Raw genomic sequence first — 24,506 nt, 5'->3', positions numbered from 1 at the left:
ATAGTTCCTAATAATTAGTAAAATTCATTTCATTACAACTGTACATTGTCTCATCGATCATAGCAATAGTGTTACATGGAAACCAAACCAAAAAAGTCACCTACCAAAATTACAAAACTCCATATGGAAGATACAAATGTAAAAATTAGTGATGAGCGAGTAGTATTCGATGGAATGCCTCGCCGCCATAGGAATGCGTGTAAGCGGCTGAACACCAAGGGGTGAAACACATCGAATATTCTATGCACTTAACCCCTTGGTGTTCGGCCGCTTACACGCATTCCTATGGCGGCGAGGTATTCCATCGAATACTACTCGCTCATCTCTACTAACAATGTGTGTTTGTGAGTGAATGTCAAGAGATTGTGTTCGGTTATGTTCACACCTGGGCTCTGGCACAGAGTCTATCTAGCATCACAGATTGGAGGGGAAAGAAAATTCTGGAGAAGTCATGGCAGGTACCCAACAGACCCCACTAGATTGTCAATGGGGTCCCTCGGGAACCATTGTTGTCAGACATTAGACGGTCACGCACATGAACGTGTGGGAGGAACACAACCTTTAGGGGAAAAAAAACACAAGGCTAGGTTCACATTTGCAATTGATTTCCATTCAGGGATTCCATTCCCATTCCACCTGAAACATGCAGAGCGAAAAGTCAGAAATCCGGTGGACCCCATTACAGTCTATGGGGTACGCAGGTTTCCACAGGTAACTGCTTTTAAGCGGACTGGGTTTCTGTTTTTCGAGTCCCCAAGTGGACGCGAAGAACAGAAACCCCAACGCAGGTGTGAACCTAGTGTGACCTGTATCATAAAGCCAATCCCCAATACCTGGCTTATGATACCCAAGCAGGTTACTACAGTACAAATTTATTGCAGAAGAACCAAAGCGAAGAGAATCCTGTGTGATTCCTGTTGGTGAAACTGCAGAAACTACTGATTCATGTGATAACGTTCCAAGACTTGGGTAAAATGATTCCTCTTGGTCTCGCTACTTCACGAGAGGGATCGTGAAGGGGAAGCTGCCGCCTATCCTGAATAGCAAAGTTGGCTTCATGTCAGGCCCTTTTACGCTAGCCATAGATGAGGCTGTTGTAGGCAGAATCAGCAACCAGTATCATGTCAGTGGTGAGCAACTGGCAAATCATCCCCAATGTCTACTATCAGGGGGATCAGACATGCTAGCTTCCAATCTGTCCAATCCTAGCACCCTTATTCGTGGTCCTATGATTTACTTGACCATTCTCCCCATTCCCATAGTAGATGTTTGTTCATGACTGTTCCCTACCATCCCCATAGCAGATCTGTTGGAGCTGGAGACAGCAAACACTCCTCTCATGCCTATGGCCAGCCTTAGTGTTGACCAAATATAAAGGGGTTGGCCATAGTGACCCAACAGACCGGTAATAGGGTGCAAATGTCCAAGGATATTTGTAAATGATCTCCCATATCATAATGTACACTGAATATATACAGATCTGCTGTAAACCTGTAACATTTCTGTAAATTACATGCTCTATTAAAAAGCACCACAAAGGTGTGAGGTATACTACATTTCATGAACTAAAAGGAATATAAAAACGAGTAAAAAAATGTAAAAATAAATTAGACCCATAGGCTAATATTGTCATGATATCTGCCTCAGTTAATACCTACCCATCACAATACAAAACCCTCAGAGACAAGTCCTGTTAAAAGTTAAAAATAAATCCAGAACCTAAAAGGACCCTAAAAACAGTGACATGGATAAACCTCGCTAAAATGTTGTAGCCAATTTCTGATTATTGCCAGCCACGCTGGGGCAATCCCGGTTGAAGTGGAAACGGTGTACCAGGTCCTGTGGGGAAAGCGGCAAAGGCATCGACCTGAGCGGAAAATCCTTCCAGGGCAGAAGCGGAATGAGCCTGGAGAAGAAGAGACGTCAATGTGAAGAAAAAGTGCAACAAAATGACAGAGACAAAAACGAACAAAAAGAAAACCCCCCACCACATATCAAGTTCTGAGGGGACAAATATTTTGGACAAGGTTAGAGAACCAAGTGCAATTGAGATATAAAAGCTCTATACAGACCAATAGGGAGGCCCCCCCCCCCCCCCATTCCAACATGAGTTTTGCTACTGGCTTTCCACTGGACGAAGCCAATGGCAAAATGTAAGTCACCCCTATTGGGGTATAGAGCTTTTATATCTGCCATCTGCCCCATCTCTTGGCATTACTTTATGCATATTATTAGATATCCCATTGTATAGTATTTTTGGACTCAGAGTTGGGCTTCTTTGAAAGATGGAGCTAGTTCTGTATCTGTTCCTTACACTAGGTTACATTATGGTCCCACCCAAGAACCTATATGAAATACACTTAGAGACTTGCCTGTAATAAAGCGGATTGTGCCGCAGCTGCCGCCGCCGCGCTCTGCTGCAGTCCCTGCAAGGACTGAGAAGGACTTTGTGGAAATCCAGGAAGACCAGAGAGAGAAAGAAGAGGAAAAGCTGAAGGCCTGTGTGAAAAGAGCAAACATCTATTATGAATGCAGGATTTTTTAGGGGGGGGGATAACACATGCTGGTCAGAGGGGTCTATCAGTGGCTCATCTCAGGGAATGGTCGAGATGCCCTCCATTAATATCACAATAGTCTGTAACGTGAGTTGGTAACTTGAATTTATTTTGTAACCTTATTGTAGAATTTGTAATAGTGACCAATATGTGTGCCGCTGTGTGTTGTATTAGTGGATAAAAAAACATGTAATTTTCCATAGCCATGGAGAGATACAGATACTCTGCATTGTAGTCCTTGGCAAATATCAAAGTGTATCCCTGTATCAAACTACCCCCTGGTTCACATTAGTGTCTGGTTTCCGTCCGGGAGGAGACCGCACGAGGACCCCCCCCCCTTTCCCCCGAATACCAACGCAACTGCATGCGCTGTGCAGTTAAAACACACGGACCCCATAGACTATAATGGGATCCATGTGCTTGCTGTGTACTGTCCGCGGCAAGAACACGGACCGCAATATTGTCCATGGGGTCCATGTGCTTTAAATGCACACCGCTTGCAGTTGCTTTGGTATTATGTTAGGGAGGGTCCTCATGCGGACTCCTTCTGGATGGAAACCAAACACTAATGTGAACTGACCCTATAGCTGTTGTATTGGTAAGAGCAAGTTCCCAAAGGGAAAAGGAAAGGGGAGGAAGATAGGTCACTGACAGGTATCTCAATTGTAAACAATTGATTGGGCATATTAAAATCCCACAAGCCAGGATGGTGTTGGCCAACCGTCTATGTAGGACAACCTTGGACTTATTAGCCCTTAATAGGTTAAGTCATCAATTGAAGATCAGTAGGGTGTGATACCTGAGGCCCCACAGATGTATGAGGCAGAACCTGCACTCCCTCAACGCTGATTCCACTTCCATTCATTCAATCATATCACCTCTTTCCGAGTTCAGTCCCATTAAAGCAAATGGACACTACAATGTCTTTCTGTGAAGAGACTGCAGCACTCACCTGAAAGCTGCGGCCTCATCAAAAAGAGGATTGCCGGGAGTCCCTGGTGTCGGACCCCTGCCGCCGATGTTCAATTGATGATCTATCCTAAAGATAAGTCATAAATCATTAGCCTGGAAAACCCATTTAAAATGTTTAAACAAATGAAATACAAGATAATAAAAATAAATCTATTATAGTAAAACTAGACGACTACTAACCCGGCTTGTGCCACCAGGGCAGAGTTGAAGTTGGAGCTGAAAGCGGAGGCGAATCCTGGCAGAACAGATGCTGGGGATGGAGCACTTACAGCGGGAGGAACTCCTGACAATGTGGAGGGGGGCTGGAGTCCAGGGAAGGATGGAAGAGCCGGTAAAGCAGAATTAACCGGGGGTGTGCTAGAAACAGGGAATCCAGGAAAAGATGGATTTGATGAGACCAAGGGAGCCTGCGGAACAGGAAAGAGCGAAGGAACTGCAGTGGATAGGTTCAATGGAAACTGAGAAGCTGCAGCAGGCGCTGAGAGACCAGGGAACACGGCTGATGTTAAAGGTGGTGTTGCAGCAGCAACTGTGTTGGTCGAGGTTAGCATTGGGACAGATGGAGTAAGAGCTGGGCTACCTACAAATGGAGATCCATTGGACAGTGATGTGAAAGCAGGGAAAACAGGAGGAATTGCTGCAGAGGAGCCCAAGGCTAGTGAAGACAGGTTTGGGCTTCCTAGATTTCCATTGAGTGAAGAAAGCCCCGACAATCCTGGGTTCATTGAATTGGGCAGACTTGGTCCTGATGGAAAAACATGGCCTAGTACTGGAGGTAATCCCAGAGAACCATGAGAAGGAGTTGCTGAACGTGATGGACCCTTGAAGGCAGAAGGTGATGGACTGGCAGGTTCAGTTTTGGCCAACATATTAGTTGCCGATGGAGAAGCAGAAAGGCTTTGTTCTGACATGGAAGTGGAGGTATTCAGGGGGTGTGGAGTTATGGATGCACAACTAAGAGGAGATGGAGTGGCCAACATAGGCTGTGATGCAGGTGTAGAAATTGGATTTGATACTGAAGGTGAAGAAGAGCCTGAAAATAAGGATGTTCCTGGAGTAGCAGTTCTCTGAGGTGTTGGAGTTGAGCATGGAGGAGTAAAAGACTTATTGACTGTGGAGACTGATTCTGCATTTGGAAGACCTGATAAGGATAAGAGTCCCGATCCCGGCACTGGTGGCATCGAAGGAGAATTCATTAACCCTGGATCATTTGAAGCCAAAAATCCTTTTAGAACAGACAGCAAAGGATTGCCTATTTGTCCAGCAGCTCCAGCAATATCTGAAAGAGTTGGGCTAGCCATACCTTGGAAAGCAGGATTTAAGGGCAATGGGAGGCCAGCAAATAAAGACGGCATCATGGCATTGCTCACAGTGGTTGTAGAAGATGTGGCAGAAAATGGAAGTCCTGGAAGTGACAAGGAGGACATGGCGTCACTGGAGCCAGGATTAACACAGGTTGTGGAGGAACTTGGTTGTGTTGGAATAGCTGCAGGTGGAAGACCAGGGAATATGGATGAACCGGATGTAGAAGGCGTGCTCACTGTGGTAGTAGAGGACATCTGAGCACTTTTAATCACTGTTGGAGTGGGCGTAGATGGTTTTGGAGAAGCCATTGATGTAGGACCTTGCCCTGGAAATGCTGCTAAAGGGTTAGGCATGTTCATTGCTGGAAGTGGAGTTGTAGGTGTAGATGGTGGGTTTAATGTTTTGGCAGGAGACGCACTAGGAGCTGGGACAGGTGTCGCAACGGGTGTTGGGGGAGCAGAAGAACTGTTTCCATGTGGAGAAGCAAGAGGGTTCGCTGGAGCAGCGGCAGCTACAAAAACAGAGAAAAGATGCAATATATCAGTCATAAAAATGCTATAGATCAGCAATACAAATGAGGTAAAGTCCTGACTACAATACAACACAACCTTAGCAAAATAGCAGCCGCCATTATTATGCAGTAAGGACCAGTTTGCACTGCTGAGCGTTGGGTTGTCGTCGATATAACGTGCCAATGCAAATCACATGGGAAAGAAACGATGGCAGTAGTTTAACATATTTTCATGTAGCTCTTGAGATTCATTCAGGAATGGGCATTCCTATGAATGTTTGTTTCTAACATTTAGCTACGTAATAGGACACTAAACCTCACACCCCAAGCACAAGAAATTCATTACCAGGCATGCTATGAAATGGAGACGGAAGATGTCCAGCAGCAGTCCATTGGAGCCTATACATGAACATGTGATGGACATTTTGGACATCGTATCAGGTCAACCTAAAGTTATGTAGAATTATCTGCCCATTTCAGGGTTCGGTAAACCCTGCAATATGTAAAGATATAATAACTGGACACACAATAATAGTGGCTGTGTTACAGGAAACCTCCATTACCTTGACTGGGTGTGGACTTTCCTGAAGCAGCCGGATCTTCAGTTCCTACAGCAATAAACAGATAATGGATTGATATGTTCTATGAGTATTATAGGCAATCTTACGTATATATGGTATGTAGGCTACTGATCTTACCTGGGACTAGTGTAGTAGGATTATTAGAATACGGGGGAGGTAAAGATCCGGGGGGTATATTTGGCATGAGAGCACCATTGACATATGCACCTGTAGAGCGAAAACAAAAGAACTGAACCGGGTGGGCTTAAAGTCACAAGTGGGCCAAATCCCATGGGCTTGCAGATCGGACTGCTCTGCAGGTCCAGGCAAAGATATTTTGTTATGATTGATGGAGTTATCTTTTTTAGCTATTGTGAATAATTTACACACACGCACAAGCTATATACAATCGTGTGCAAAAGATTTATTCAGATGTTGAAAAAATGCTGCAAAGTAAGAAAACTTTCAGAAACAGAAGGGTTAATCGTTTATTTTAAGCCATTACCAAAATGAGGTGAATGAAGAAATGAGAAATCTAAATCTCATCAATATTTGGTTTGAGTGCTCTTTGGAGGAGGAGTCCTGGAAATGATGATCCGGCCCCCGCAGAGCCCTGATCTCACCATCATCCAGTCTGTCTGGGATAATATGAAAAGACAGAAGGATTGGAGCAAGCCTACATTCTCAGAAGATCTGTGCTTAGTTCTCCAAGATGTCTGGGACAACCTCTCTTCCGAGTTCCTTCAAAATCTGTCTGTAAGTTCCGAGAAGAATTGACGGAAGGCATTTTTGAAGGACACCAAAATGTCCCAGAAAAATTATGGACAGAAACGGATCCCTTTTTTTGATTACATGGATGTCTATCAGTTTGCGTCTGGTATTTTTACTTCCATTAAACACATGTAAAGATAGAGTGATCTCAATACAGCCTTACTTTGCAGCATTTTTCACACGTCTGCCTAAAACTTTTGCATACTACTGAGTATATATACAGTACAATATATATATATATATATATATATATATATATATATATATATATATATATATATACACACACACACATATACACAGACATATACACACACAAAAATAGAACACATCATATATAGTAGCAATAATGGAGATACAATGAAGTTGATTTTTTTGATGAATGTCACATTTTGATCAACAAAATATTTGCCAAAAGAAGAACTTAAGAAACGAAGAAACGAAAAAGGTAAACAAACTTGTGAGCCCGACGTGGTAAAGACCAATGTGCAAGATTTCCCTATATGTCATGTGGTAAAATAAATTGACAATATGCCAATAACTACAGAGATATACAAACCTAGCGTTCACACGTGTAATATCGCAATAGATTGGAAAAAGTATATATCCATATAATGTAGTCACACGTCCACATGAAAACCGTCAGTACACATCTATTATAAAAGCCTATTGGAAGATTATGCCGACCTAAACGTGTCATTTTAACCCTCCGATGTCCTATTATAGTACTTCAGAAAATAAGTCAAACAGAAACGAAAAAAAAAAAAAGGAAAAGAAAATAACAAAGAGATGATATTCGGACTGTCTCGCCAATCCAATCCAATCACTGTATGTCATTCTGTTCTATACGTTTATCTCCCGTCCTTGTACATGCAGTGACTTGTCAGCATGTGGCGCTGTGCAAAAAATGATGATTTGCAGAAAACACAATAAATTTAGTTACTGTTATTCTCGTTTGTCTTAGCCCAATCTCGACCACTGGTACTAAGGCTCGCTGACCCTCCCCCTTCAGATAAACTTTGACCTTCTCCAGAGGTATTTAAGTTTGACTGCTCCTTCTTTACCGTCACTGTCTTCCCATAGCAATCTAAAAAATAGAAGAGCAAGAAAAACAAAACAGCGCCCCGACACAATAAAACGCTCTGCATTTCATAGTGTGAATGAGTACTTGGTCATTTTTGGTTTTGATAAAGCTTTTCATCAGGTTTCCGCCTATGGACTGACGGAGATTTGCCTTCCCCCTGCCTCGTTGTCCTGTCATGTGACATAGAAGGAGCATGCATTCGGGAATTCACCATGATATCTGGAACATGCAGGCTATGGCGGGGCACAGAGTTGATTATGATGACTTCAACAACACAATCCTAATATGATATTTAGCTTTTGTTATATGACCCGAGTTCTTGGCTTACTTGGTTTTATCACAATGTCCATGCCCATGATGCACTTCCCTCTATGGGGGCTTCCGATCCATACCATTTGGATGACATGGAGCAGAATAGGACCTGCTCTATTTTCATCAGAATGGGCGATCGGATGCCCCCTCGGATGTGTGCATGGAGCCTAAGCAAAAACATAATAAATCAAGATGAAAGGGTTTATCTGGGACTATGCTATTCATTGCTGTGGCCTCTTCAATAGTTACCAAGCACAGCACCGTTCACTATATAGTGGCTGTGCTTGGTACTGCAACATAGTCATGTGACAAATGGATATGAAGTCACAGAGATAGTGGAGTCCAATATTATAGACCCCTTTAAAATAGAGAACTCCCCATAAAAAAAAATTGAGATTTTAATCTTAGCCAATAACGGCCTAGCCTTAGCGGTATCTAATAAGAATTCTGTACTTCTTCCACATTGAACTGTATATAAATAGAACGATACAATTCACCTTATAGATACGGTATTCTTAAGATTTGTCATCATAGTTGGCAGCAAATCATGACAGGATAATACACAAGACCCCAATCTACCAGGCCAGGATAGGCTCTACTCATGGGACACAAAAGAGAGAGAATTTGCAGGTTGGGAGTTGAAGCCGATGATCAAAATGATAATCACTTACACGCCTAAAGGTTTTTGCACATGAAGTTTTCTGCAGGCGGAATGTGATGAATCCGCCTCAAAATCCACCTGCAAAAATGTCTCCTATTCATTTCAATGAGAGTCACTAGCTTTTTTTTCTCCGCTAGCAACTTTTTTTAGCTAGCGGGGGAAAAAAGCGAAATGCCCTAATTTCGCGCGGATTCAGCAGCTGAGTCAGCCGCGGCTTCAGACACCCTCCTGCTTAGGCCCATTCATCCAGGCCTAATCAGTTGCGAGATGCCGCGATGAGATGCTGATGCACTGCATAGTCATTCAGTCACGGGTAGCCGCGCCAAAAAGCCACATGGCGGAAAAGGTTTCCGCCGTGTGAACTTACCCTAAGGCAGCTTCCTCTTCCAGGTATAGAAACAGGTGTTTCATGGAAGTTACAGGAACAGTTTGGCAAGCTTGTTCCCTTAGATGTGAGTTGGGAGTGCCAAGGGCACCTCTCCATTCATGCTCTGCCTGGTTGTAGCAGTCAGTGGACACCTCACCCGTCAGAAAGGGTGTGAGAGACCCCCTACTCTGAACATACTATACTGATAGGCGTACAAAATGGATCCAGGAGAATTTACTGTACATGTCTGATCACTAGGGTACAACCCACAGTGATTAGGAGAAAGGGTGCCTACAAGTGCCCCTTGGAGCAATGGCGTTTGTGTGTTATATTCACTTATATATTCACTTCTAAGAGACTGACAGATTCCTGCTCAAAACGTTCAGTAGAAGTGAACAGATAAAGTGGCCACAAACACCCACCACTATTCACATGAGGCACTTGGAGACCCTCATCCTCTGATCGCTGAGGATCCTGTGAATAGGGAATATATTTCAGTAGAGGGAAACACCCAGTGTTTCAAGCCAAAGTCACTATTCACATTGTGAATTTAAACGCGCCCCCCCCCCAAAGAGGGAATCAAACATGAATTTACTGAACCAATGTTTCTAATCATACCAGAAGAAGCCTCCCATACTCACCAGTACGTTGACATATCCTCCATTACCATTATGTCCTCTACACATCTACAGTCATAGCCCTCAAAGCGTTAAACCAGCTTTAATACATATTACGTTAGGAATGTCACTGGCTGACCACTGTATAACCTAGGGATGGGAGAAAACCTAGGATCGAAAATTGCTACAAATTTTTTTGGAAGTTCCACGTTCCAGCCACTAAAATGTTAAAATGGGCTCTTTGGATGTTTGGGTGTACGATCAATGTCAAAGAGTTTCTAATAAGAGTTCCCCAGACCTCAAAACCCTAGTAATAGAATCTAGTACCATACAATATTCAGGCCAGGTTCCCGGTCTTTCAGATCCGTTTCGGGGGACTGGAGCAATGGAGAATCAGACCACTAAACCAGCGGTTACATGCAGACACTAGCAGAACCAATTGACTATTACATTACATTGACATTACATGATGATGAATGGAGACAAAGCAGTGGGTTTTATAAGGTTCTCAACACTGACCCACAGGCGTTCTCCACATTATTATAAAAAAGAAGAAGGCAATGCTCAGAACACAGAGGGACAAGTAATTATACCCTGGTGGCTTCTATCCCATTGTAATCAAAGGGCCCTAAAACCTACATGTCTTCCACCACACTATAACAATGACTAACAGCAAGGGATAGGTGTAAATTATACAAAAGTAAAATATACTCAGGGCAATGGGTTGGTTCCCGCTCGCGGAAAAAAGAAGCGAGCCGCCCTTTCTTCAGGAGGATTCCATGGCTGATTCAGCTACGGCGTCTGCCTTGCGACACCACCCTCCGGACTAGGACCATTCATTTGGGCCTAAACTGGAGAGGAAAGCCGTGCACCGCCATCCCGTCGCAGCAGCCATGACAGAATGTGTTCTTGCGGAGCCCCGTGTGAACTAGCCCTAAGAGTTCAGTTTCTTAGTCCTCATCATAGTAAGGCTCTGTTCATGGGTTCTGCTTACTATTAGAGATGAGCGAGTACTGTTCGGATCAGCCGATCCGAACAGCACGCTCCATAGAAATGAATGGATGCACCTGGTACTTCCGCTTTGACGGCGGCCGGCCGCTTAACCCCCTGCATGCCGGCTACGTCCATTCATTTCTATGCGAGCGTGCTGTTCGGATCGGCTGATCCCAACAGTACTCGCTCATCTCTACTTACTATGGAAACCGTGATGCAGTGCTGAATAGGTGCACACAGATCCCAGACTTATAATAGGGTCCCTTTTCCCTTTATTTTTTTCCACCAAAAGTGAAGGAAGCCTCCCATTGATTTTAATGGGTTCTGGTAGCTTTTTTTCCACTAGCAGAAAATTCCGCTAGTGGAAAAAAAAAAAGCTAGCGGCTCCCATTGAAGTCAAAGGGAGGCTTTTTCAGCGCTGAAAATTCAGCACCAAATAAAGCGCCATTTTCCTCCGTGTCAATGCCCCCTAAATGTTTTAGGTACAGAAAAGTTTCCTGACAACAAGAATAAAAAGGGTTGTCAGATAGCGAGTCCCTAGCAACCAGGAATTCAGACATAACCTTACAATAGGTTGATAAACAAAAGAGTGTCAAATCTAAAAATATATAAAGAATAACAAACAGAAAGCAGTGAGCGCTTCATCTAACAACTACTGCGTACAAGCAAAGTAGGGGCTAGTGCAGACAACGCAAAGAGAAGAGCAGCAGATGGGAGGTTTTACGAAGTGGAGCGGGTAGAATTATCAATCACTGGGCTACAAACACCCCAAATTCTGTGGTTGTGTCAAGTTGTAAAGGACAAGTAAATCAGGTGGCGTATATAACATGTTTCCTCCCCCGACACCCAGTGCTGATCCTTCTACAAGAGTTAAAGGAAGTTGCCCAAGTCTCAATATTGATGGCCTAAACTTAGGATAGGTCTATATTATTGGCCTGACACCCATTAGCCCCAGCTTACACCTGAGCGTTGTCTCTCGGTTGTTCTGGTCCGTTAGGGAGGCCATAACAACAGATAGGCGGATAATAGAGGTTACCTATGGAGCACGATGGACCCCAGTGACTACAGTGGGATTGTTCAGGCTTCGGACGCTTTAAAAATGAAAGCAGTGGACGAAAGAGACGTGCAGGACTTCAGGCGGACATTGGGATGGAGATTGGGATGGGAGGCCTACCATCAATCCACTAACACGTACCTATCCTAAGGATAAATCTTCAATATTGAAGCTTGGACAACCCCTTTAATAAGCAGACAAGAATTAACAGCAGCTATGATGATAAGGGAATAGTTCAGATAGAAGTCGTATTGGTGACAAGTTTCGCATGGAATTACATAAATCTGGCTATGAAGAAATTCCAATATTCTCCGATCCCCACAATTTCTATTTACTACAAACCCTGTAGAAGTTAGCTGAAGACATGACAAGGATGGGGGGGGGGGGGCATTGTCACAACTCTCCTCTTGTCACTATTACTACAGATCTTTCATCTTTGGTGGGAGGGTTCTTCTTTAGAAACAGAACTGACCCCACCACTGGCCTCAGCAGTTGAGATGAAGCCGGAGATGGTTACATACATGTACGGCATGTCATCGCTCAACGCAAACACTGAACAGTACCAGAGCAACAGCGCTGAAACGGCAGGCATCTAGTATAACTCCATCAATCCTCAGACCACCCCTTAAACCTTCATTTCAGACATTTAGGCTTGCACTAGAGAATTCATCACTATAAGAATCTACATTCTAGAACTTGGTCAGACGTAGACTATTAAAGGGACTGTCACTGGCAACCCTTTCCCATATACTGTATTAGGACAAATTAAAGGGATTCTACCACTAAAACACATTTTTTTCTAGTTAACACGTCGGAATAGCCTTTAGAAAGGCTATTCGTCTCCTACCTTTAGAAGTGCTCTCCACTGCGCCGTTCGTTCAAAATACCGGTTTGTACCGGTATGCTAATGCAGCGAGCAGCGATGGGGGCGTCCCCATTGCAGCTCGAAAACCGACCGCAGCGCCGCCTCTATGGTCTTGGGTATCCTCCCCTTGCTTCTTCAGCGTCCTGTCGGACGCCTGCGCAGTATGTTCTGTTCGGCGAAGATTGCCGAACGTACTGCGCATGCGCGAAATTGCAGTGCCCGTAATATGGCTGGGACCGCAATTTCGCGCTTGACAATCTTTGCCGAACAGAGCGTACTGCGCAGGCGTCCGACAGGACGCTAAAGAAGCAAGGGGAGGATACCCAAGACCATAGAGGCGGCGCAGCGGTCGGTTTTCGAGCTGCAATGGGGATGCCCCCATCGCTGCTCCTGCGATGGGGGACGCCCCCATCGCTGCAAGAGAACTCATTAGCATACCGGTACAAACCGGTATTTTGAACGAACGGCGCGGTGGAGAGCACTTCCAAAGGTAGGAGACGAATAGCCTTTCTAAAGGCTATTCCGACGTGTTAACTAGAAAAAAAATGTGTTTTAGTGGTAGAATCCCTTTAAAGTTACATAGTGGGGGCCTCCTGCCCGGGAAAGCCCTCCATTGCCATAGTGAAGAGTCATGAAGTTAATGCGTCTCTTGGCTCTGGGAAAGTCATCCAAACCATGAATTACATGGGTGGCCATTTATTTTACCACCATATTGGTGGTGCACAGGTATGGCCGGCCACAACGTTAGGCACTGGTAACATGACCAAGGTTTCAAGGCCAGATTTACATTGGCTTTAAGGGGTTATGCCGCAAGGCAAGAACAGAAGGTCAGGCTGATTGTGAGTGCGACTAGTGAGGAGACGTAGATGTAACACCAGTTCCGCCTACATTTAGCATGGCTGTGGTCAGGCTGAATACGCAGCGTGGAGAAAGAACCCCTCCTGCCCTATTCTAAAGAATGGTTGGGGTCTCAGCGGTCAGACCCCACTAATCCGGTATTTATCCTCTATCGTATGGATACTTTTTGTGGCATAACTCCTTTAACATTATAAAAAAAAAAAAAAGTTGTTACGAGACAACCCCTTTAAAGCACTATGAAGGAATTGGATATTTCAAGACAAGACCCATTCTTAAGGTATGTAGGTAAGAAGAGCATGCAGCAAGAGTCACAAAGCATATATGAACAGGGCAGACGCTGGATAATCGAAGAAGTGACAAGAGGAGAAGAGGAAGGCAATGAGTCAAAGACCTAAGCAACAAGCTTAGAGATATTGTTATTGATCAGGAGAGATAACAGATTGTAATAAATGATCAGCTCCACAGAATCAGACACAATAAATGTTACGACCATTACTGATAGCAAGTAAATAGACGCAGATTTATTCTTTGTTCTCTGGTCTATGTTTTATATAACACTGGAGGAAGTTATTGTCCTTATCTTACTTGGCGCAATAGTTGGATGAGGCCGACAAGGTGGAATTGGGTACGGCACAGGCCTGTGTGGGTTGTACGTAGGAGGTGGCTGTGGACAGAGAAAAATGGGGGACTTGTAGTTCGCTATAATAAGCAACCTGTAATATAATGCACTAGAAAGAAATGTCTCATACATACCGGCTTACATGGGCCAAGAATTCTGGCGGCAATACCCTTGCCTTCATTCGTGTCCTCTCCCTCTTTCTTTATTGGAGTTCCCTTAAAGAAAAAAAAAAAAAAACAACACACAATTAATTCCTGCTTAATTTTAGTGCAATCCTTGTATCAATGGGGAATACATTGTAGCTTTGCTCTAGATCCCTATAACTATGCACGGCTTTAGGATACTGCAGATAGAAAGACTATTTTCATACAGGTCCCTTGTAGAGGACACCATGTTATATAAAGAAATAACTGGTCAGATTATCCTTACAGGAAATATTCCATACGTGCGACTGGGTCTTCCCTTAGGATAAGGATTTCCAGGAATCATCCCACATGATGAAATCATAGGGTTGGGGGCTTTGCAACCCCTCTTTACAGCCTAAAAGAAAAAGAGCACATATGAGAAGTCTGATATTCACATATACAGGGTGACCATGAGATCACAAAATGTTTTATTTCTATCCCTTTAAATCCACAAAATGGTCCCAAATTAGGAAACAGGAGTCAATGCAGGTGATAACAGAGACCATGAGAGTGAGAGCAAGACCTCTATAAACGGTTTGGAATTATTATCTACACTCATACTTATACATCCATAATAATATTTGGAAACTCATTAGAATCATGAAGAGCACAAGTAAATTTGTAATATAGCTTATTAAAGAAAAATGCTTCTTTCTCCATGTTTCAGACAGCCATCCTCGTCCTCCTTCTTATCACCAAGTGTCACTCTCTCTCACCCGTCTCCATAGACCTTCCTGTTAGAATTAACCCGTCCATATCCACTCTCTGGAAACGGGTTCTCTTGCTGATAACAGACTGCATGAAGCCTGATAAATGGAGAAATAAGCATTTTTCTTTAATAAGATAGGATACAAAATTTGTTATAGTCACCTATACTATACATTTATAAAATCCTGTGTTATAATTGGAGATACACTGAGCAAAACGTTCTTGCATGCAGCCAATAGCGGAGCAGAGCAGGGAGCAGGTGAAGAGGTGCAGGACCGGTGGGATCTCCTACTATTAGGTCCCATAAATACCTGCTCCAGGATCCTTCGGCAGCGTTTCTTCTCCGTTAGGTTGGTTTTAAAAAGTTCTTCAATTGGTTTATAATTTGTTGCATCATGAATATTCCTGAAAATAAAAAGATCAAAGATTTACCAGTATATTTCCAAAAACCATTCCTTTTACTTCTTTCATTGTCCACCACTGAACCTCCTCACCTTCGGCTATCTCTTTTTATATAAAAGGTGCCAAAAATTGTACACAGTAGGGCAGAATTACTAATATTTAGACCACATAAACTTAAAGGAATATTTGAACTGCAAATACAGGACATGATGTGGCTGAAGCGTTCCTAGATCTCCTATATTGTGCTCTCTTGGGTTTTTCTCAGCTACGGGTTTGCTATTTTACAGTTACTGCGGGCAAAATTACATGTAAAGCCAGTATTAACAATAACACATAGGGTAGGGGGGCCGACTGCTCCTTATTGTACATGCCCTGTGTAAGAAATGCAAAATGTGCTGTAGCCATGATGGGACTACTAGTAGCAGAAGCTAACCATGTGTGACGGCTTATCAGTGCAGGAGAGAGGGTCCCAGGGGTTAGACATTCACTGATGATACAGTGATGGCACTAGCTGATAGCTGTATGTCATCACTGGACACAATGAAAAAACCCTTTTAGCTTTGACGGCATTTGTCACTAGCCTAGTGTAACCTATCTGTAACCATTTACTGTATATAAAGTGTAATATACGAGGCAGTATTTAGGAATGAATGTGCCCTGAATTGTATCAGCAGCGATCACACAGCGCCAGAATGGTGACGTTAGTAGAGACTGTTCCCGTCTCTAGAGATCATGACACAGGAGCAGAGAAACCTCACAGGATCACTTATTATCCGATGAACAATATGTAAATGAAGAGAAGAAAATACTGGATTAACCGAAAATCTGCATCAATAAAGAAGTCTCCTTGCAGATTCTCACTCTAGCAAGTCTAAAGTTTCTGGTATCATTGTATTACAGTTCACTGTAGAAAATACAGGCCCGATTTTCAAGATTTTTGGACTGAAGAAATTTTGCAGTTCTAACAGTGTATACATATATTCTTCTGAGAAAAATATTGGCAATGAAATAGATTGTCCAATAGATGACCAATACTTTGGTCATATTAGCATTGGGCTGTTTATTGTTCTGGTCCCTCAGAGGACCCGAATAATGGACAGGTGGACCGCTGAAACAACAGACACATACAGAGCCCGATGGACCCCACTGACTATAGTGAAGTCCGTTGGACGTCCATTGTTTTTACACTGAATGAGTCACATGAAAAAGCTAGCTGTCAGATGTGAACATGGCCTTTGTGATGCACATCATGGGGTGACCCCTTTGAAGTTAGTGACATGTGCCAATTTCTTTCCCTACTAAAATCAGCCTGAATGGGGCTGTCACCTATATCAGGGCTAGTATTGTGGCTCATGTTACAGTGTAACTAAACTTTCTGACAACTTTTGATTTTCTGGCAGTATTTGTAATATACTTTATTAAGACATTTTGGCTCCTTTCTGTGAAATCCTGCATTCTTTCCCTTGTTTCTGTATTGAGATCTGCTTCTGCCTCGCACTGTGTAACTGTATATGGAGTATTTCCTATAGGTATAATTGAAGCAGAAAGTTTGCAGAAGAAAACTCTGTGGACCTTATGTGAAAAGCGCTGCGGGAAAAAAACGCGATGCGTCTCCATCATGGTTTTTCCAGCAACACTTTTTCGCTACAGCCCCTCAGCCTAACGGTTTAATTTTTCTGCAGTGCCAACGCAGGACATATTAAAGGGATCCTATCATTGGATACCCTTTTCTTTCTTGACTAACATGTAGGAATAGCCTTAAGAAAAGCTATTCTTCTCCTACCTTTAGATGTCGTCTCCGCGCCACCGGTCAGTAGAAATCCTGGTTTTCTTCTGTATGCAAATGAGTTTTCTCACAGCACTGGGGGTGTTCCCAATGCTGCGAAAGAAATCTCTGCGACACCTCCAGTTTACTGTGTAAGCAGCCATTTTCTTGTGGCCCGAACATGGGCAGTCGGCTCTGCCCAAGGCCTAGAAGATTGAAACCCAGGACGGAACATGACACAAGGAGAGGGCGTTCCAGAAGAAATTGGAGGCGGCACTGGAGATTTCTCTCGCAGCATTGGGGACGCCCCCAGTACTGTGTGAGCACTGGGGCCCGCCCCCAGTGCTGCGAGAGAACTCATTTGCATACAGAAGAAAACGTGTATCTCTACCCAACGGCGGCGTGGAGAAGACATCTAATTGTAGGAGAAGAATAGCCTTTCTTAAGGCTATTCCTATGTGTTAGTCAAGAAAGAAAAGGGTATCCAATGACAGGATCCCTTTAAGTATTACACAGGTCCTTTTCAAAGCAAAAGGTTGTGTCTGCAGTGCTGAACAGAACAGGACAGGTCCTTCAGAGCAACTCACGCTCTTTGTAGCCATTCTCCACAAGAAAGGAAGATCTTGAGCCAAAAGAGGTTTGTCTGATAACTTTTATTTCCCAATAAGGGTATATACATGAATGTAGGCTATATAAATTAGATCACCCCTTTCACATACAAACTGCAACAAAACCGGTCACTTTTACCATAAATAAAGCAAAAGGATCCAAATACTAAACTCAAATGAACACCTTAAAGCCTGAATATAGCGCTCGGCAAGAAATATACAATGTACTGCTCAACCCAAGATTTGCACTTCTATAGGGAAAGAACGGAAGGACAGACTCCCCGGGAGAGGAAAACTGTTCAGCCATTCCACAGTGATACTAAGGTAATGAGATAATCCACAAGTGAATACAAAGGTTATACTGTATGGAAACTCAGGAAAGAGTGACAGGCAGGAGAGCCCCGACTATCTGCAGCCCAGGATGCTGGAATGAATAGCAATACTTGTGCTAGGTCTCATTACCTAACAGGCTGAGAATCATACGGGAATACAAGACAATCTCTATGGAGAATGCTGCAATCCACAAGCTAAGTATGAAAACAACAAACCCTTAATGGCCTCGCTGTTTGTTGTCATTGTCCCTCTGATAATAGTCGTCTGAATGCTTAACTAATCCTTATAATAATCCCGTTGGTGATGCCATTTCCCTTGTCCGTCACTATCATTATCAGGAGTATTATATGGAGGAGCTAAAGCACATGTAAATTACCGCCCGGGATGACAGGCACATGGATGGTATATACTAGGGGGAGATCATCAAGGTTTATGGTCATACAGAACTTGTCTGGGGGTATCTGCAGAATGTATCAAGCAGTGACTTAAATAGATCCTGACATATCTGTTTTAGCAAATCCTTGCATTACCCAAGAAATCACTATGTTAGTCCTCCTGGAAGTAAATAAAAAATTGACAACTGGAGAAAAAAAAATGCAGCATTTTACGGTCACAGCAAAACTGATGGAATTCGCTAGAATGGACATCATCCTGACGGTACTGGCGGCCACTATCAGGGCGCTGGGAACTGCGATTATCATCGCTTAGGCTTGTCATATGCGATCACTCTCCTGATGAAATTTATGAAACGCGTCGAGAGATAAGGCTATTTGTAGCGAGCCCCAACAAATTTTTCATTGGGGTCTCTGTAGCTACACCAATATCTATGCCTAACCTGTGAGAGATAAGGCTTTGTGTAGCGAGTCCCAGAAAATTAACTATTGGGGTCTCTGAAGCTACTCTAATATTTATGCCTAATTAGAAATGTTATTAGCTTTATACCTGCGAATGTGAAGGAACATATTTTGATTAAGAGGGGCTAACATTTACTCACCTATATACATCAATAGGGGACTATTCTGTATTTGCTGACTAGAGGAGACAGACTCTTGCATGTTAACCCCTGAGGGTGTGGTCAACACTTATCCCCCAAGTACATTTAGAAGACCTGTGTTCTCTACAATAAGAGACCTCATCTAGGGATTTTAGCCCAAGTATCTAGGGGCTTAGGAATCCACTTTATATAGGGTTATTGGATAACCTCTTTATGGTCCTTCTCTATCAGCAGGAATAGTGTGTTTTAAACTCTTGTGCCGATTTTCAACGTAATAATAAAAGTTAATTTTTATCTGCTAATTCCCGTTTCAATTCTCAATTCATGTAGCATTGATACCCTTTAAATAATTGAAACACTTTCATGTGATCCAAGAGTAAAAATGTGGAGCAACTGATTGTAGAAGCATCAAAGAAAATCAGATGCAAAGACTATACTAACTGAGCTGCTAAAAACAGGTGACAATGCAAAAACTAGGAGGCACTTTACTGACTGACCCTATAGAAATACATGGTATACTTACACAGCCAGCAGCTCCAGGGCGCTCAGTCTGTCTTTACTGAACGTGAAGCAATTCAGTATATTCACTACTTTTGTAGCAGGAATGGCAACCATTTTCTGACAATTAAAAACAAAAAACAAAACACAAAACGTTACAACTACTACCCCTATCATTGACTTTAAGAGGTAAAAGGAATGCCTCTACTTAACCCCTCATAGTACTGTACTTATGTGCCAAGGTATGCCAGGTCTCAGGGATGATGCAGCCCTTCGACACAACCGTAACCAATGACTGGCCACAAAGTTGACGTGTCAATCTCAATGACATTATTTTGTTTTAGATTCAGCCTTCTATGGGCCTTAAACAACCCTTTCTAATACAGGGAGATTCAGTCAAGGGGCCTTGAATATTCTGTAATAACTCTCACTTGTGTCCTGCAACGGCGATGGCCTCTGCTATGAGACGTTTCAAGTGTTTGTACCATCTCCTGAATAACACTCTGAGGGTACGTCATGACTACCTATTGACATCAATTAAACAAATTGCAAATTTGCACCACAAAGACGCATTGCTTCATTCTAACGAGAGTTATAGCAGAATATTCACGGCCTCTTTCAAGTGAAATGGTACAATTATCAGTCTTCATATGTTTCTAGGAGGAAACACGCCACACCTGTGCACTGGTTATATATGGTACTGCAGCTCAGTCTTTATTTCAATAGAGAAGAGTTGCAGTACCAGAGACAACTCATGGGCCAGGGTGGCGCTGTTCCTGACAGATAATATTAGGAATTGAAAATAAATCAATAGATATAACTAATAGTTTCTGCTAAATATACCCACATGCTGCATCGCCTTCACTGCCTTCAGCTGAGGAACGGACCAGGAGAAATATCTTAATAATTCTACCACCTACAAGAGAGACTTTGGTTACGCAATGTCCAGAAAAGCAGCATCTCACACAGCTAGAACATGCCCATTTTTTAGGGTCCACATTACTACTGCAACCATATGATATGGTTTAACACTATTCTGTACGGACAGATCGGTACCCCCAAAAGGTGGTGTTCACTTACAACGTGTGACCCAGATTTGTGTGTACATAATGTAATACACCTCTCCTGTGCAAGCTAGCATTCAACTAGGAGGAAGAAAGCTGATTCTTTGATGCCACCTACTGGAGACTTTCTTAAATACCCATATAGACTTCTGGGTTTTAAAACTAGCACTCATAAAATGACTGACGTACACCCATTTTTCATTCTCATGGCAAAAAATGGACTGATAGGTTTGTCTTTCACAGGTGTCTGGTCATTGAAAAATGGAACAGTCATGGGCATAAGGCCTTGGAGAAACCCCTCCTGGATATATTATGTAAAAAAAGGTGACCTGGAGCAGTGATCAGTAGCGAAGTGTCAAGTCTATGAGAGAGGACCTTTCACCTCCTGGGGTACATGCGGTTTTATATAACGCTAGAAAGCTGTACTGTGAGAGCAGTGAGGAACTCCTCCCTCCCCTCCTGATAATACTTGTCCATAGACGAGTACAGGGGGGAATCATTGCTGGGTGGTAAACAATGCCCCCTCTCATATATACCGCAATAGATGCTGCTGTGGGGAAGGGTGTTCCTGAGTGACTGTCAAAAACGCCCTTCTGACACTGAAATGCTACGGTACTGGCACTGATAGCTGTTCACCAGGAGACAGAATGTGAAAGCCAATAGTGCACTGAATTCATCGCACTGTCGGTCTTCTAGCGGTATATAAAACCGCATGTGCCCCAGGAGCTGAAAGGTCCTCTTTAACTGGATCAATAAATACCCAGTGAACCCTTTTACACGCATGGCCCTTTAAGAAGATTTTACTGTACCTGTTCGCAAGAAAAATATCCATGTACATGTTCCAAGGCCTTGACTTTATATTCCGTAACAACGGCCTGAGGACAAAGAAGAACACAAAGAAATGATCAGAAAACGCCCCGACTGTTTTTAACTAGTGATATCTCAGGTTATTTTATAGCTAGTGCTGCAGTCTTGATGGCCTGTGAAATCTCTTACAATGCTTACATGAAATACCTGAAACATTTTTCTAGGTTATATAAGAGACCACCCCCATCTAACAAATGCTACAGCTAGTCTGGGGCTGCCACAGGTTCCAGCTATTACTCATGCCAGTTTTCTGGATGAGTTATTGTAACATGGAACATGACACTTCCCTCAGCCATAGTTATAAAAAGTGGTGAGCAAGGGAAAAATAAAAGACAAATTGTCCCATGTTTGATGCAAATCCCACCTGTACACCAAAGACATACAACTTGTACACCATTTTTCTGCATGGCAAACATGTATTAAAAAATTCCTCCCAATGTCTTCTGAGGCTGGGCAGCGCACATCCTGAGTGGGTGCCATTGCTTTAAGACTCCTCTAGTAGGTCAGGTGCCTGGATTTAAGACACATCCGAGGACCCAGAATCGACGACACAAACAGTTTGCTCACTGTCACTGCATCTTTTGCACCCGGCAATAATGCAATTGGCAGGTCCCACCCCATGATATCCTCATGTGGCTTCATTGCTCTAAAGAGCTAGACATACAGCGCCCTGGCACAATGTGAGCAGCAAGTACTCCACCTTTCTAACTTCATCCAGCACCATCTCGAACGACTTCTTATCCATGGCTGCGATTTTATCTTTAGGTTACAGTCCAAAGCCAAAAATGATTTTCTTTGTTTTATTTTCTCTTCTTCGGTTCCTGTGCATCTACAGAAGGCACCTTACAATGTCATAAGTGTGACAAATCCATGATCACTGAGTGAAGCTGTATAATCCTGCAGGGCGCCTCAACCTGAAAATAAGATGGAGGAGCTGGTCAAAGAAACCAAGATAATCTGAATACAGAGGGAGATACATTAATATGTGTGCACTAGTCCTAACTATCCATATAGAGAGCCAACCCTCCATCTGCAATGGTTAAGGAGATGGGGTTCCTGACCTTGTTCCCAAGATAGGCATCGGTCCCAGAGTCGTGACCCCCATCTTTGGCTTATCCTGAGGATACCAGCCAGTGTGACAAACCTGCATCGGCCAGGCAACATTTTATGAGTTGTACTCAAACTTTTGTCTCTTAAGGCTGAGTTCATACGGAGTTTTTTGATCAGGAAACTGACTCAAATTCCTCCTCCAAAAAACGCCTCACCATACAGTCCTATGGGGAAGTGTTTTTAGGAGGAGGAATTTGAGTCAGTTTCCTGACCAAAAAACTTGGTGTGAACTCAGGGTGGATTTATACCACCGTTATTCAATGTCCATTGCTCTCATCCATCATGGGATGAGAGCAACAGACATTAAATGACCAAAGCAGATGGAGTCCCCCTCTATCAGCATTCACCACAATGTAACAAATATGACGGAAGCTTTCTACTGCCATGTTTTTTACTGGTTGCAGAACCCTTACTTCCATTACAAAAGCAAACAAACACAATGGAGGAAAGCGTCCGCCATGTTCTTCACACTATAGTTAATGGGATGGACCCAGGGCTCTGTCTGTGGCCGTTACCGATAACATCAGATGCAGTTATCCTATGGTGAGCATACCGTATGGGGACTAACCTACTGATGGATATAATGTTACCTTTTTTCATTGGAGTCACATACATCAGTCAAAACTGTTCATCAATGGGAACCTTAGGTCGTAATGGCAGACTTCCAGATCCTATTAGAGATAAAGCATAGATTTAGGAAATGCATCCAGTGATTATTTACCTTGATCATTTGGTATTTGACACACACAAGCCATTTCTGTCTCCATCAGGGTACTTTTACATGTACCGGCTTTGTCGCCTACGTTTCTCACACAATCCCATTTATTTGAAGCTTTGCAGAAGTCAATCTCCTTGCTGCAGAAACAGCCCTATTCAGAGAATAGGAAGGAGTCTCAATAACAGAAATTTCTGCAACAATTCTGAATGCAGAAATTGAGACGTAAAGACAAAGTAGCCGATAATTGTCAAGTGGAAGGAAAATGATACAAGGTTATCAAAATGATATAATATACTGTATGGGAAAGTAGAAGAGACTGCAGTGTCCTGTATGGTTTTCTCCTATCCATTGCTGTTCGTTTTTCTCATCTAGTCCTGCAACGGATCAGAAGAACGTAATGGACACAGTGTAAGAATTCCCATTTGGTTTTGTGTTTGTTTGCTGTATAGTAAAGCAGTCTGCTACATTGTACAATATACAGCAATAATATGACATATATACACAATGCATGATATCTGTTGCGACTATATAGCAATGCAGCGGTGGATGTCGCCGCTTTATGTCAGGGAATATAGGCTGAAACCCGACCGAAGGAAAAAATGTGACTGGGCCCTGAACTGCACTGACACATTGGTGCAAAGCATAAGGCCAGAATGTCCTGCAGCACACAGAGCATTGCCTAGACCAGATCCAGTAGTAACAACACCTCAGCTGTGAGCACCTCTGGTATAGGTGTAAACATGGCGTTTCCATTCACTGACAGCTAGCAGTGCAGGTGACCATTGCACAGATGTGAGGCCGTGTAACCTGCACAGCCCGCCATTATACTGGGGTGTGTTATATAGAACCCCTGGAATAATAATACCCGTCCGTGCAGGGGTTAATGCTACTTACCGCTCGGTTACTGCAGGGAGGTCGGGCATGTCGGGGTCTCAGTAATGCAGGGAGATCCTGCAGACCTGGCTGTAGCCCGACGTGGGCCGCGTCGTCCGATCCCTGCACGATCAGTGTGTACTATATTGATAATACGGGGTGATCCCCGCGATCGTACAATGGATCACAAGCTGCAGGATACAGCAGACAGCTTCCGGGGCACACACACAAAACTAAGGGGCCCCGGCAGGGGGGTGTGAGGGCCGACCGGCAGTCT

At 43.3% G+C, this 24,506-nt stretch overlaps 1 protein-coding gene across 5 annotated transcripts; it reads right to left on the bottom strand.

Moving 5' to 3' along the window:
• Nucleotides 1-320: 320 nt before the first annotated feature.
• PROSER1 (proline and serine rich 1) lies at nucleotides 321-24,416 on the bottom strand. Of its 5 annotated transcripts, none has more exons than XM_075265903.1 (17): nucleotides 24,251-24,416; nucleotides 23,211-23,309; nucleotides 22,229-22,436; nucleotides 21,471-21,536; nucleotides 20,445-20,513; nucleotides 19,623-19,717; nucleotides 15,309-15,402; nucleotides 14,534-14,644; nucleotides 14,239-14,319; nucleotides 14,071-14,149; nucleotides 7,618-7,761; nucleotides 6,042-6,131; nucleotides 5,907-5,951; nucleotides 3,708-5,343; nucleotides 3,508-3,594; nucleotides 2,373-2,499; nucleotides 322-1,906 (listed from the first exon to the last, which is right to left on the bottom strand). In XM_075265903.1, the coding sequence occupies exons 3-17, from the start codon at nucleotides 22,271-22,273 to the stop codon at nucleotides 1,784-1,786; spliced, it is 2,892 nt and encodes a 963-aa protein (XP_075122004.1). In that variant the 5' UTR covers nucleotides 22,274-22,436; nucleotides 23,211-23,309; nucleotides 24,251-24,416; the 3' UTR covers nucleotides 322-1,783. The 5 variants fall into 5 exon arrangements, with proteins under 5 accessions (XP_075122007.1, XP_075122004.1, XP_075122003.1 ...); XM_075265902.1 differs by having other exon boundaries at nucleotides 22,229-22,442; nucleotides 23,229-23,309; XM_075265905.1 differs by having other exon boundaries at nucleotides 22,229-22,442; nucleotides 23,252-23,309.
• Between the last annotated feature and the right edge of the window lie 90 nt (nucleotides 24,417-24,506).

The sequence above is a fragment of the Leptodactylus fuscus genome, chromosome 2, assembly GCF_031893055.1.
Source record: "Leptodactylus fuscus isolate aLepFus1 chromosome 2, aLepFus1.hap2, whole genome shotgun sequence".
NCBI lineage: Eukaryota > Metazoa > Chordata > Amphibia > Anura > Leptodactylidae > Leptodactylus > Leptodactylus fuscus.
This window is presented reverse-complemented; position numbering and strand designations above follow the sequence as displayed.

Excerpts from the sequence above, each read along its gene's own strand:
- PROSER1 (XM_075265903.1), bottom strand. The coding sequence starts at position 22,273 with ATGGATAAGAAGTCGTTCGAGATGGTGCTGGATGAAGTTAGAAAG. Across the intron at positions 15,403-19,622 it reads GCCCTGGAGCTGCTGGCTGT|GAATATTCATGATGCAACAA; the intron begins GTAAGTATACCA and ends TTTTATTTTCAG. Across the intron at positions 5,344-5,906 it reads AAAGTCCACACCCAGTCAAG|CTGCCGCTGCTCCAGCGAAC; the intron begins GTAATGGAGGTT and ends CTGTTTTTGTAG.